The sequence below is a fragment of the Schistocerca piceifrons genome, chromosome 2 (genome assembly GCF_021461385.2).
Source record: "Schistocerca piceifrons isolate TAMUIC-IGC-003096 chromosome 2, iqSchPice1.1, whole genome shotgun sequence".
Classification (NCBI taxonomy): domain Eukaryota; kingdom Metazoa; phylum Arthropoda; class Insecta; order Orthoptera; family Acrididae; genus Schistocerca; species Schistocerca piceifrons.
In genome coordinates, this window is record NC_060139.1 from 582,901,789 (window position 1) to 582,916,081 (window position 14,293).

The following is a 14,293-nucleotide window of genomic DNA, read 5'->3' on the forward strand; positions in this document are numbered from 1 at the left end:
CCTTCCTTGTCACAACTAACAGTCCACGATTTTACTTCCAAGTTAAATAGTCACTGTTCATTAACTTTTGATGAGCAATTACCAAATATTCATAGAATGATGGAGGCGACACGTTGAATTTCCACTTTCGATGAACAATTTTATTGTTCCTTTTCGCTAAATACTTTATAAACATCACGCCACACGCACACACGGTTAATTGGTTCAAAAATGGCTCTGTGCACTATGGGACTTAACTTCTGAGGTCATCAGTCCCCTAGAACTTAGAACTACTTAAACCTAACTAACCTAAGGACACCATACACATCCATGCCCGAGGCAGGATTCTAACCTGCGACCGTAGTGGTGTCGTGGTTTCAGACTGTAGTGCCTAGAACCGCTCGGCCACCTCGGCCGGCACGGTTAATTAGTACTGGCAGCTCTGCTAGTTTCAAGTATCGTGACAATTACGACAGCTTTAACCCGCGGCGTAATTGTATCTTCTTCATGTATTCATGTCAATGTCTCCTACTCGAGACTCAACGTGTATTATAGTCTTTTGAAACTTTGTCCATTCCTTTCTATAAGTTCACTTATATGAATGTTGAGCCCAATATTGCCTACTTCCGTTAATAAAGTCCAACAACTCGATATACACAGTCAGCACACTATCTCGGTTGAAGTCTCTAGTCTGAATACCAGTTCACAAAATTCGTGCGTCTACGTCATGCAACAACGACTCTTGAAGGTAAAACAATCTCGTTGCGCTCCGTTCGCTCAACTATGGCAACAGCTGCTGTTGTGATAGCACGATAGCTAGCAAGCGACTTACTTTTTCTGTGAATGAGTATTGTAGAGGCATTGAATTTCTTCGTTTCGTTTACAACTCTCTTCCACTTTAAAGTTATCTCTGACCGACATTTCTTTGGACTTAACTTTCATGGTATTAATTTGCAATTATTGCTTAGATGTTTGGCAAATAACTAAAGATTAGCTTTCTTTCGTCTTCCTTTCTACCAAAACACACTCTTTAGTGCTTAATGTTGGTGTTTATCAAGACTTTCTGGTGTTATATCATCGGCAAAGTTGTCGTACCTGTCAGGATAACTTTTACATCATGCTGGACTTTCCTAATTGGGTTTTAGGGTTCATTAGGGTGTTACAGTACACATCTCTGCATTCTCCGCACGGCCATGGCCGGTCTCGTCCCGTTAAGCCCGTGACCCCAAACAGTCGATTCATACTCCACAATCGGCGTTAGCGTACCGCTATGGTATAGTTGAAGACCATCTGGTGACAGATGGAATCTGTTTTCTCCAATATTTATTAACTGATTTAGCACCTTAAGTGCCCTTTGCGTTACATCATCGATGTGAGAGGCAAAACTTCAGCCTACACCCAAGATACTTGGCCCCCGTTTGACGGCGAACTGGTGTGTTATTTAACCGTGTATTTGGACCGGAGGCCAATTTTCCTCTCAATAATATATAGGTTGATTTAATTGGTGCAAGAGCCATTCTCGTTGAGCTGCACCATCTTGATATCAAGACTTTATTGGCTTGTCCTCAGGCTCCTAAAGAGAGGTCTGCCTCCAAAGACGAGGTTATCTGCATATGCTATCATATCATTATCGAAGGATCTTGCTGTAATTGATGTAGCAGGATCTCCATGTTCACGTCTCTGAACACTATCCCAGCAGAGACCTCTGCGGACATGCTTTAGGTATTAACCTTGTAGCCTCTGAGATAACATATGTACCATCCGATCTTCACAGTAGTTCCTGAGACAGTCATACATTGATTCTGGACACTCCATCTCTTGCAAGCGCGAGAGAGCGAGGGCCACCACAGGCAGTCAAAGGCGTCACTGATGTCAACATACCAGTATGGCGACCAGAGGCACATGTCGGCCGCCATTGTGAGCACGCCATAAGTCGAGCATCCACCCCAGAAGACGAAGTCCATTTATGCCACACAGGGCCCGATGAGCCATCAGCCTGTCATACAGTAACTTTTCGAAGAGCTTTCCCATCACCTCTAATAGATAGGTGGACCTATACGATTTGACTAAGACTGGGTCACTCCCCATTTCCTAATAATTACTTGTTACGCTCTCTTTCAAACAGCCTGGAAAGCCGAGCGCGTTAACACCCCACTTCCAGTATCGAGTAGGCTTCCAGATCGAATTTTCCTTGGGCGTTAGCGATGAGGGCTGGTGAGCCGGCCAGTATAAATGTGATTTTAGGCGTTTTCCCATATCCGAGTAGGTTAATACTGGGCTGGTACCCACTATACATCTTCAAGACTCTTTATGCAAACAGGAGATGTTCTCATACTTAAACAGGAGATTTTCTCTAGGCACGTAGAGACCCCGGAAAAGACAAGGAGGAAGTACAAATTTAGATCTAGCTTATCTGAAGACACCTGAGAACTCGGTAACCTCTCCAAGAGGCTGAGTACAGGATGTTTATTCGGGCCACCCCACTAACATATCCTCCACGACGTAGTTAGTTTGTGTAGCGAGCTGTGTAGCGTGCTGGTGCATGAAGATGACGACTCTTACGCGCCTTGACCGTCAGGAGAGGAGCAGGATTAGGAATAAGAACTCGCCGCGGCTGCCTGGGGGCGAACGGCCACTGTCCTACGTCCGGGCGCACAGCTGCTGGAGGTGCAGGGGCGTCGGCGTCAGCAGGTAGAGAAAGAGCTGGCGCCTGCTGGCTGGTGGCTGCTGGCTGGTGGCCGCGGCCGGCTGACACCACAACTCCATTTGGCCCGCTACGCGACACCTCCATTAGGGAGCCGGGCGCCCAGCAGTCGCCTAGCACCCACCCCCGCCCCCGCCCTCCCACGACTCGGGAGATTCCCAGGAAGCCTTCTGGCGCTGCCGCCGCCCCCGTCACTGGGACAGTCCAAATAGCGGTTAGTCCCTTTCTGGCACTGTATACAGGTTGGTCAAAACAGGATGTTGAAGGGAAGGTTCTTCTGAGAAATAATTTTAAAAAATTAGATACGTTGCGCCTTTTCCCACTTATTTAGCACTGAAGTCAGCCAGTTAGGGCGTTACGTGCGCAAATTGAAGCAGCCTGCCACAGGCGGTGTTCTTCGTTTGGTTTCCTCTAACCGAACAAACCCAGATTTTGCTCACCTAGGTACATTTTAACTGGTAATGAGAATTTCTCCAGCTAGAAGCTCACGGACCCAGAGATGCCTGTGCATTACCGCATTTTAGCACATGGAAGTACTTGAATTTGTGCCGCAACGACCGGATTGGCTAAATCGGAAACGGCGCAACGTATCGATTTTTTTCTTAACAATTATTTATCAGCACAACCTCCCCAGCAACAGCCTTACAAGCTCTTCAGACTGTTTCTAACCACCCTGTACATGGTCTAATTGGAGGTGATAAAATGTACAAATGTGTGTGAAATCTCATGGGACTTAACTGCTTCATCAGTCCCTAAGCTTTCACACTACTTAACCTAAATTATCCTAAGGACAAAACCACACACCCATGCCCGAGAGAGGACTCGAACCTCCGCCGGGGGAGCTGATATATCTTTGTCTTAATCTGACCTTTCTACTGGCTTACCCAACTCGTTATAGGGGGACCTACACCTGAAAGTGTCAGCTAAGTATTTTAACCTTGTACAAATCATTTCCAGCCGTGATAAGAACAATAACTGACAGTAAAACTTCTAAGACCGACTAAGAACTGAGCTCTGGATCTTGGCGTTTGCTGTCTGTAACTTAATGCACTGACCTACAGAACACACTCATCAAAATTGAAAGTTACTACACCATACTGTGCACCTCAGTGCTCTCCAGGTGGGCCTGCCGGTTTAATACAAAATTCTTGTTACGTTCAATTATATTTATCGCTTACATCACAAGTAAAAAGGGCGTTCAATAAGTAACGCAAAACTTTTTTTTCTGAAAGCGATTTTATTCAGGATTCCGATACACCATATTATGCTTCACTCTTTTAACTGCAGAAGCCTATTTTTCAACATAATCTCCATTCAATACTATGACCTTACATCACCTTCCTGGGAGAGCCTGTTGGCCCGCATGGCACCACTCTACAGATAGTCGTGTTGCTGCTTCAATAACCTCCCCATCATCTAAGTACTTCCTGTGGAGTGTATCCTTTATCGGGAACTCGGAAGGTGCAAGACCCGGGCTATAGGTTGGATGAGGAAGAACGGTCCAATGAAGTTTTCTGAGCTCCTCTCGGGTGGGCAGACTTGTGTGAGGCCTTGCGTTGTCATGGAGAAGGGGAAGTTGATTGCATTATCGTGGTGACGAACCCTCTGAAGCCGTTTCTTTAATTTCCTGAGAGTAGCACAGTACACACCCCAGTTGATCGTTCCAGTGTGAGGGAGGACATCAAACAGGATAACTCCTTCAGAGTTCCAGACGACAGTCGCCTTGACTTTACCAGCTGGGGGTGCGGCTTTGAACTTTTTCTTAGGAGGAGATATAGTGTGGCGCCACTCCGTCGATTGCCGTTTTGTTTCCGGTTCGAAGTGATGAATCAGTATTTAATCGCCTGTGACGATGTTCGGGAAAGAACTGTGACAGCGCGCAACCAACTCCGCACACATGATTATTCGTAGCTAAGACTCCCGTTAGGCGGCGAGGAACCCAACGAAGGCACACCTTCGAGGACCCCAGCTGGTGGACGAGAGTGTCATCACGACCAACAGAGATGTCTATTTGTGTAGTGAGGTGTTTGATTGTGATCTCTCGATCACCTCGAGTGAGAGTGTCCGCACATTGCAAAATGTGTGCGGCCAGCTGGCATGCCGTTAATCGGATAGGTTTGCACTACCTTGTTACAATGATGACAGACGTCTCACCGACGACTCATCGTGCTCTTCTTCACCGTCAGGTCTCCGTAAATATGCTACAAACGCCTTTGAGTAACTCCCATGCTCTGGGTTTTCCTCCAAAAGAAACTCAGTGACAGCTCTCTGCGCCGGCCGCTGTGGCAGAGCGGTTCTAGGCGCTTCAGTCCGGAGCCACGCTGCTGCTACAGTCGCAGGTTCGAATCCTGCCTCGGGCATGGATGTGTGTGATGTCCTTAGGTTAGTTAGGTTTAAGTAGTTCAGAGTCTAGGGGACTGATGACCTCAGATGTCAAGTTCCATAGTGCTTAGAGCCATTTGAACCATTTGAACAGCTCTGTGCTTGGAACGCACATTCTTTACTGGCGCCAATTTGAAGGCTACACGTAGCGCCGCAGCCTATCCGAACTTCATGAAACTCTACGGGCTAAAGAAGGGAATATTCCACGATGTTCCACAATAAATTCTGCGTTTCTTTAACGGAAAAATGTGTTGTATTAATTACTGAACGCCTGTCGTATTGCCGTCGCTTCAACAAAGATTTTTTATTTCCATCGAACGCGAACTTGTTGGCAAACTGCTCAGTATCCACTCGCTGTATGCAGTCAGCAAGTTTTCAGGTGTTGACCGACGGTCGAAGCCGGAGAGTGTCACCTCCAAGCCACAAGTCTCTCTCTCTCTCTCTCTCTCTCTCTCTCTCTCTGGCACCGAATGCCGCACATTTGGAATAGCGGACAGTTGGAATCGGCAGGGTCCGTCGGACATTTGTGGTCACCCAGTTAGGTTGATCAGCGATCCCTCGTGCGAGGGAGGCCCTTCCTCGTGCTCGTTGTGTCCCCTTTCAAGCGGCCGTCTCCGCATCTTGCCGACACTAACAGCCCGCAAGGGGCCTCCTTCTTCGACATCCTGATCTCTTTAAATCACGTTTCCAAATGAAAATACTGGTATAATTATTGATGGTGCCCCACTACGCACATGAATTTTAGATATAGTAGTTGCTCCTAATACCAACATATTTCCAACTACAGTTTCATTGTGCCAGAATACAGAGCTTCTTTTCAATACCCGGATACCGAAATATTAAAAACTTTTGGGGAACGAAAGCTATACTATAGACTGTGTCAATATGGAAATAGTTCTTTCAGGTACAAATATAGTCCCGTACTCCCTGCATCTGTACGGTGGTTTATCTTCACACTTACTGACTGCGACCGAAACAGCCCATCGCCATGGGAGGAACAGGAAAGGAACCATGTAAAAAGAATGCGGATGTTCGCTAATCATTTTTATAGCTGCGCTTGCTAATTGCTATGACTGTCAGTCCAAAAAACAATAAAGCAATAAGAAATAGGCACGTGAGAGGCTGAAAAGAAGAACGATATACTCTTATGTTAATTTACTCACTAAAATCCGATATCCTTTGCGGCCAAAAATTCACGAATAATGTGTTTTGGAAGAACGTTCAAAACAGAGAAAGAAAAATAGGGCCACGAAACAGTGAACCGAGCTGCGACAAGCTTGTTTCATCATTAAGCTATTTAGAGATGATATTGTGAGGCCTGAGACGTTCTTTACTTTTAGCAAGTAGTAAAAGCCGGTTTTCGCCACACTTCCCACATGCTTTGGACTGTCAAAATGATAAATGACTATGCACCATTGTGGTATATTTAAAATCAGCCAATTAGGCTTCAAAATTTTTATGCAAGAACTGCAGCTCACTTTATAGCTATAACTTAATATTACCGATAAGGCTGCTTCATTATACTTAAAAATTTTAACTAAATAATCTGCGAGGACTCAGTGGTCTTCATAGCTTTTTAATGCATTACTTTTTAACACATTTTCATCCATTTTCTGAATATCGGCAACAGCCTTCAAACAGGACCTAATGCTGCCAGCCCCTCCGTAATTTTTTGCTGTTCTCTCTATCCTATCGTCCATCTTCAAGTATTTCTTCTTTCTCTTCTTCCCTTCAAGATACATCTCCAACTTCATGTACATAGAGTTTGTGAACTCCTCTTCCTTCTTCAAGCCCTCCACCAAATAGGTGATTCCAGGGCGAGGTTTTATAATAACGTTATTTATCTTGTTGAGTCACCCTTCAACATCCTTCGTCGTTCGGTGCCTTTTTCTTTGGCAACTCCACACTGCTATTATTCTGAAGCCAGTTATCCATAAAGTAGCCAAAAAATTGAGAGAGCCTTTCGTTATCAGGAGCTTGTGCATGAATCTGAGCCCATCCGTCAGTTACAGCCCCCTGGTTTACAAATACCAACGCACACAAACTAACATGAAGTCTTAAATCTTTGTTCTGTCGGTATCCCTCAGCTAGGCTGAGATCTTGAAGTCTTCGCCATAAACTCTTCTGCATATGGAAATAACATCCATTTATTTCACTTGAGGTGAAAGCCAGAAGAGCTGATATAGCAGCTACCTCAAATTCGACGTTCATTTGTCTAGGACACCATTGAGGAACTGCTTGTTTAATCAGACGTAACAGGTAAATATATATGTCTCTTTAGTTATTATAAACCAATGCAAAAACAACAGGAAGAATATCTCTTTCGTCTCTCGGGTCTCTTAAATCTGCGTATAGATTCTGCGTTAGGCATCACTGTTACAGAGTCACAACTTTTCTTATGAACGTTTCTCATTTCGTTCACGTATACAGGGTTATTACAAATGATTGAAGCGATTTCACAGCTCTACAATAACTTTATTATTTGAGATATTTTCACAATGCTTTGCACACACATACAAAAACTCAAAAAGTTTTTTTAGGCATTCACAAATGTTCGATATGTGCCCCTTTAGTGATTCGGCAGACATCAAGCCGATAATCAAGTTCCTCCCACACTCGGCGCAGCATGTCCCCATCAATGAGTTCGAAAGCATCGTTGATGCGAGCTCGCAGTTCTGGAACGTTTCTTGGTAGAGGAGGTTTAACACTGAATCTTTCACATAACCCCACAGAAAGAAATCGCATGGGGTTAAGTCGGGAGAGCGTGGAGGCAATGACATGAATTGCTGATAATGATCTCCACCACGACCGATCCATCGGTTTTCCAATCTCCTGTTTAAGAAATGCCGAACATCATGATGGAAGTGCGGTGGAGCACCATCCTGTTGAAAGATGAAGTCGGTGCTGTCGGTCTCCAGTTGTGGCATGAGCCAATTTTTCAGCATGTCCAGATACACGTGTCCTGTAACGTTTTTTTCGCAGAAGAAAAAGGGGCCGTAAACTTTAAACCGCGAGATTGCACAAAACACGTTAACTTTTGGTGAATTGCGAATTTGCTGCACGAATGCGTGAGGATTCTCTACCGCCCAGATTCGCACATTGCGTATGTTCACTTTACCATTAAGAAAAAATGTTGCTTCATCACTGAAAACAAGTTTCGCACTGAACGAATCCTCTTCCATGAGCTGTTGCAACCGCGCCGAAAATTCAAAGCGTTTGACTTTGTCATCGGGTGTCAGGCCTTGTAGCAATTGTAAACGGTAAGGCTTCTGCTTTAGCCTTTTCCGTAAGATTCTCCAAACCGTCGGCTGTGGTACGTTTAGCTCCCTGCTTGCTTTATTCGTCGACTTCCGTGGGCTACGCCTGAAACTTGCCCGCACGCGTTCAACCGTTTCTTCGCTCACTGCAGGCCGTCCCGTTGATTTCCCCTTACAGAGGCATCCAGAAGCTTTAAACTGCGCATACCATCGCCGAATGGAGTTAGCAGTTTGGCGGATCTTTGCTGAACTTCGTCCTGAAGTGTCGTTGCACTGTTATGACTGACTGATGTGAGTGCATTTCATGCACGACATACGCTTTCTCGGCTCCTGTCGCCATTTTGTCTCACTGCGCTCTCGAGCGCTCTGGCTTCAGAAACCTGAAGTGCGGCTTCAGCCGAACAAACCTTTATGAGTTTTTCTACGTATCTGTAGTGTGTCGCGACCATATGTCAACGAATGGAGCTACAGTGAATTTATGAAATCGCTTCAATCATTTGTAATAGCTCTGTATCTTGGTTAACTGACGTAATTTCTTCTCGAGCCCTCCTCTTCGTCCTCTCCACTAGCTTCTTTACTTCCAGAGCTGTACCACAGGTAGTTCACAAGGGTGTTCAGATATGTTAAACACTTCTCCGATCTTCGAATCATCCTTACATTGCAATGATCCGATTTTTGGTGCAAGCACAACCTTATTTAGATTTCTTCACTTTATACGATACGCGTAACCACAGTAATGAGCGTGCTCTTGGTCTTTGAAATAACTTCCATACTGATGATGACACCAGGAACTTCGGAAACAAAATGAGCATAAGCAAACGTGTTTCGACAACCGTGGCATTTTCCTTTCGAAGCAGGTAAAACTCCAAGAGTCTGAACTCCGTCCAGGAAAATTCCAGGGGCAGCGTGGTTGGGGAGAAGAAGCTTACCCTTGGAAGCTTGTAAAACTGCAAATTTCTGGAGTCGCAATTACCCGCATTCGCAAATTTCCGGACACGCTGGTGCCAGCTCCCAGGTAGCTAGGACCTATTTCATACTAACTCCTTTGCGGAGTTTATTTCTGCAATGACTAACTCATATTTCTTTATGGAAGCCGTTTTCCTGCAGAGACTGTTGTTTTGTTTTGAAATAAACACTTCATATCATTGTTAGCAGTTACCTAATTTCGCCCCCTTGGGCACAATCAAGCTATCTGGTATTAAAAACAAAAGGAACAAGAAATAAAAACAGAAATATAATATGCATACAAATATTTACACACTTGAGTTACTTACGTCAGTGTAAAACTTGTTATGTGCAAAAATAGTTGTTCTTCATAAATACACATCTTTGAATATAAAAACATTGGCCGTGTTGTTGGTGTGAGAAAATCAAGTGTTTCAAGACTTTTTAGGTCAAGTAGTGATACCACCTGATTGTCTAAAAAGAGAAAAGGCAGAAAATAAAAAAAACCACACCTAGAACTGACAAAACCCTTCTTGAAGACAGAACCCTACTTCAATGAGAGATACTGGCTACTGGGGCTGAAACTGACTCTTCAGCTGTACGGCGTAGACTTGTCGAAGGTGGGTGGAAGGCAGGAAAGCCAATAAAGGAGCAATTCTTAACACCTGTCATGAAGAAAAAACAGTTGACTTGGGCCAAAGTATATAAATCTTGGACCTCTAATGACTGGAACCATATAATTCTTAGTGATGACTCACATTTTGTTGAGCAGGATTACAGAGCATGAGTCGTCATGCGAAGCACCTATGAAGCAGTGAAAAATGAGCATCTTGGAAACGCTGTAAAATACCCTCCCAAAAATGTTTCGTGGATTCTTCATTGCAAGTGGCCTTGGGGCACCGTTCCATTGATAGCATGACAAATTCAAGTAAATACTCCATTACATGTAAATCCTAAGACATACGATTGTGCCTTTCCTATAGAACTTTGCAGATTGTGAAGGAACATTTCAACATTATCTGGCCCCAAGTCACCCTTCTACAATAGTAAAGAAAAGAACGTTAATGTGCCTCAGTGGCCTGGTAATTCAGACTTAAATCCCATCGCGGATTTGTGGGATGCATCTTGGTAAAATGGACTGTTCAACAAAAGAATGCGTGTTAGAAACGTGGTAAAGTGTGGTTTCATGTCGACTAACTACGAAACATTTGCTTTAAACTGGTCGAACCTACGGCACAACGTGTTCAGAAGCTCATTAAGGCAAAGGAGGGCACATTAATAATTATTATTTGGTAAGCTACAAAATGTATTATATTAAATTTGTGCATAAGTTGGTAGCATTTTAGTTTTGTATGTTGGTATTCCGGTAGCTATGAGTTCATTTATCGATTGTTCAGCATGACGGTTTGTCGTCCTACGGTCCCGGGTTCGACTCCCGGCTGGGTCGGGGAATTTTCTCCGCTCAGGGACTGGGTGTTGTGTTGTCTTCATCGTCATTTCATCCTCATCCGGCGCGCAGGTTACCCAATGTGGGGTCGACTGTAATAAGACCTGCACCACGGCGGTTGGACCTGCCTCGCAAGGGGCCTCCCGACCAACGACGCCAAACGTCCATTTCCGTTTTTCCATCTATTGTCAGTTTTTATTTGTAGTTCACTGTTGTTACTTGAGTTTGTATATTATCATTTCGTCATCTGGAGATAGTAAGTGGAGCTGTGGACGTTAGAAAATGGAATGTCAAGTGGAAAAATCGGAACATTTCCGACATACCCTGCTGTATGAATTCATCAGTAGAGGGGTGACAGCAGCGGAGGCGGCCACAAACATTTTCGCCGTTTATGGAGATAATGACATTGCACAGAGTACTGTAAAAAAAATGGTTTTATTCTTCTAAGGAGGATCGTTTTGACGTTGGTGACTCTCCACGTTCAGGAACGCCTTTGGGGTTTGATGAAGGTCGGTTAAACGCATTTATCCACAATGACCCGCGTCACTGTACTCGAGAACTGGCAAATGTGACGAACTGTGATCATTTCACCATCAAAAGGCATTTGCATGCAACGGTGAAAGTTCAAAAATCAGGCACTTGAGTACCGCATACTGTAAGCCAAAATCACGAAAATGGGCTGGTGGCCTTATGTGCCTCTGCTTGCTCGTCATAAAATGGCTCGTGAACAACACCGACTATTGGCTCAAAATGGCTCTGAGCACTATGGGACTCAACTGCTGAGGTCATTAGTCCCCTAGAACTTAGAACTAGTTAAACCTAACTAACCTAAGGACATCACACACATCCATGCCCGAGGCAGAATTCGAACCTGCGACCGTAGCGGTCTCGCGGTTCCAGACTGCAGCGCCAGAACCGCGCGGCCACTTCGGCCGGCTGACACCGACTATTGCTATCCTGCATCGTTACTGGTGACGTAACGAAAAGAAGGTAATGGTTGAGCTCAAACACAGGAACAACTCCCCTTGCAAAACGCTGTGCACATTCACAAAAGATAATGTTATACTTCTAGTGGAACAGCGACGGTATGATGTGCTACGAATTGCTTCCCCGAGGTGAATCCGTCACTGTTGCCATTTATTGTCAACACCTGAGACGTCTTGCAGACGCAGTCCAAAATCAGCAACCAGGAAGACTGCGTGAAATGATGCTACTCCACGATAATGCCCTCCCGTTTTCTGCTGCACTGACAAAAAACGCTATAAGAAGCTGGATGAGAAGTCATTCCGCAACCGCTTTATTCACCTGCTTTTGCGCCCTCTGACTTTCACCTTTTCCGCTCTCCATCGAATAAGCTTCAAGGTACTTCCTTTTTGGATGAAAATGCACTCCGAACATGGCTCGACGAATTCTTCAGCTCAAAACGACGCGATTACTACGGAGACAAAAAGCTACCCCAGCGTTGGCAGACTGTTGTAATACGTGAAGGATAATACACTATTGATGACTAAAATCTTGGTATGCCTATGTTTTGCGTTTATATGAAAGGGAAGCAGTGGTTGGGAAGGGAGTGAGACAGGGTTGTAGACTCTCCCCGATGTTATTCAATCTGTATATTGAGCAAGCAGTAAAGGAAACAAAAGAAATATTCGGAGTAGGTATTAAAATCCATGGAGAAGAAATAAAAACTTTAAGGTTCGCCGATGACATGTCAGAGACAGCAAAGGACTTGGAAGAGCAGTTGAACGGAATGGACAGTGTCTTGAAAGGAGGATATAAGATGAACATCAACAAAAGCAAAACAACGATAATGGAATGTAGTCGAATGAAGTCGAGTGACGCTGAGGGAATTACATTAGGAAATGAGACACTTAAAATAGTAAAGGAGTTTTGCTATTTGGGGAGCAAAATAACTGATGATGGTCGAAGTAGAGAGGATAAAAAATGCAGAATGGCAATGGCAAGGAAAGCGTTTCTGAAGAAGAGAAATTTGTTAACATCGAGTATAGATTTAAGTGTCAGGAAGTCGTTCCTGAAAGTATTTGTATGGAGTGTAGCCATGCATGGAAGTGAAACATGGAAGATAAATAGTTTAGAGAAGAAGAGAATAGAAGCTTGCGAAATGTGGTGCTACAGAAGAATGCTGAAGATTAGATGAGTAGATCACATAACTAATGAGGAGCTATTGAATAGAATTGGAGAGAAGAGGAGTTTGTGGCACAGCTTGACTAGAAGAAGGGATCGGTTGGTAGGACATGTTCTGAGGCATCAAGGGATCACCAATTTAGTATTGGAGGGCAGCGTGGAGGGTAAAAATCGTAGAAGGAGACCAAGAGATGAATACACTAAGCAGATTCAGAAGGATGTAGGCTGCAGTACGGACTGGGAGATGAAGCAGCTTGCACAGGATAGAGTAGCATGGAGAGCTGCATCAAACTAGTCTCAGGACTGAAGACCACAACAACAAGAACAACAACAACAATATGGAAAGAAGGTACGAACATACGCAGCAATGCAGTACAGAAATATAAACATGAACTATAAAACTAGATAGGTCGATTTCATATGCCTGCAGTTTGTCTGGATGAATTAAGCCAGGACTTCGCCTTCCTAGCAGCACCAACTTTGCTTTCCTCCAAACTCCGAAGGCTCTCCAGGACGCGAGGCTCCAGGCGCCAGGCGCCAGGTGAGGGCGGACAGGAGGCAGCGCCGCCCCCACCCCCGCCCCCGCCCGGAGCAATTAGCGACGACTGACCCGTGATTGAGATGGGAGCCGGCGGCGCCCCATTACACGAGCGGAGTCCCATTTGGGGCAGCCCCGACTTACATAAAGCAGCCGGCCCGGCCCGGCCCGAGACAAATGGACGGCCCTTCCCGGGCGCAGATGTGACATTCCGATAGGCGGCGCCGCCCGCCGGCCAAACACCGAAACCCTTTCTGGCAGCGGCAGCAGGCGGCAGCCTCCCGACACGCGTCGCCCGCTCTAGCTGGAGGGTTGCGCTGCCACTGACCGCCGCCAGCGCCCGCTGTCCCCACAAATCCATAGTGACGAGCAGCAGGTACCAGCGACAGCCAGACTGACAGCCGGCCTGAAGGTCCGCCTTGTCCAGCCACGTCACAGTAAACAACACCCATCTGTGAAGCCTTCAGGTCGCAGCTGGGAGCACGGAGACAGCAGGTGCATAACGGGATTCATAGGTCATGGATGTACGCCAAGGATAGCAGATGTAATTTGTCCAAATTAGAAAAAAAAGAAGTGATGATCATGGTCTGTAAGGGCAAATGAAACAGTGCGTGCTTCTGGTGTAAGCCTATTGTGAAGGGAATAAATCAACTCAATCGTTTTCGAGAGCTGTAGATTGTGTAGACGTGCCAACCAGGTGGTCGTGTCACCCCACCGAGCGAGATGGCGCAGTGGTTAGCACACTGGACTTGCATTTGGGAGGACGACAGTTCGAACACGCGTCAGACCATCCTGATTTAGGTGTTCCGTGATTTCCCTAAATCACTTCAGGCAAATGCCGTGATGGTTCCTTTGAAAGTCACGGTCGACTTCCTTCCTCATCCTTCCCTAATGCA

At 45.3% G+C, this 14,293-nt stretch overlaps 1 protein-coding gene across 1 annotated transcript in view; it reads right to left on the reverse strand.

Annotated features, from left to right (window-relative positions):
* LOC124775611 (collagen alpha-2(I) chain-like) overlaps positions 1-13,758 on the reverse strand; it is a 125,470-nt gene extending 111,712 nt beyond the window's left edge. The window contains exons 1-2 of the mRNA XM_047250441.1: positions 13,413-13,758; positions 2,546-2,877 (exon numbers count right to left, since the gene is read on the reverse strand). Of these exons, the coding sequence (XP_047106397.1) occupies positions 2,546-2,877; positions 13,413-13,758 (678 nt within the window). The remainder of the gene's footprint in view (positions 1-2,545; positions 2,878-13,412) is intronic.
* Positions 13,759-14,293: the final 535 nt, after the last annotated feature.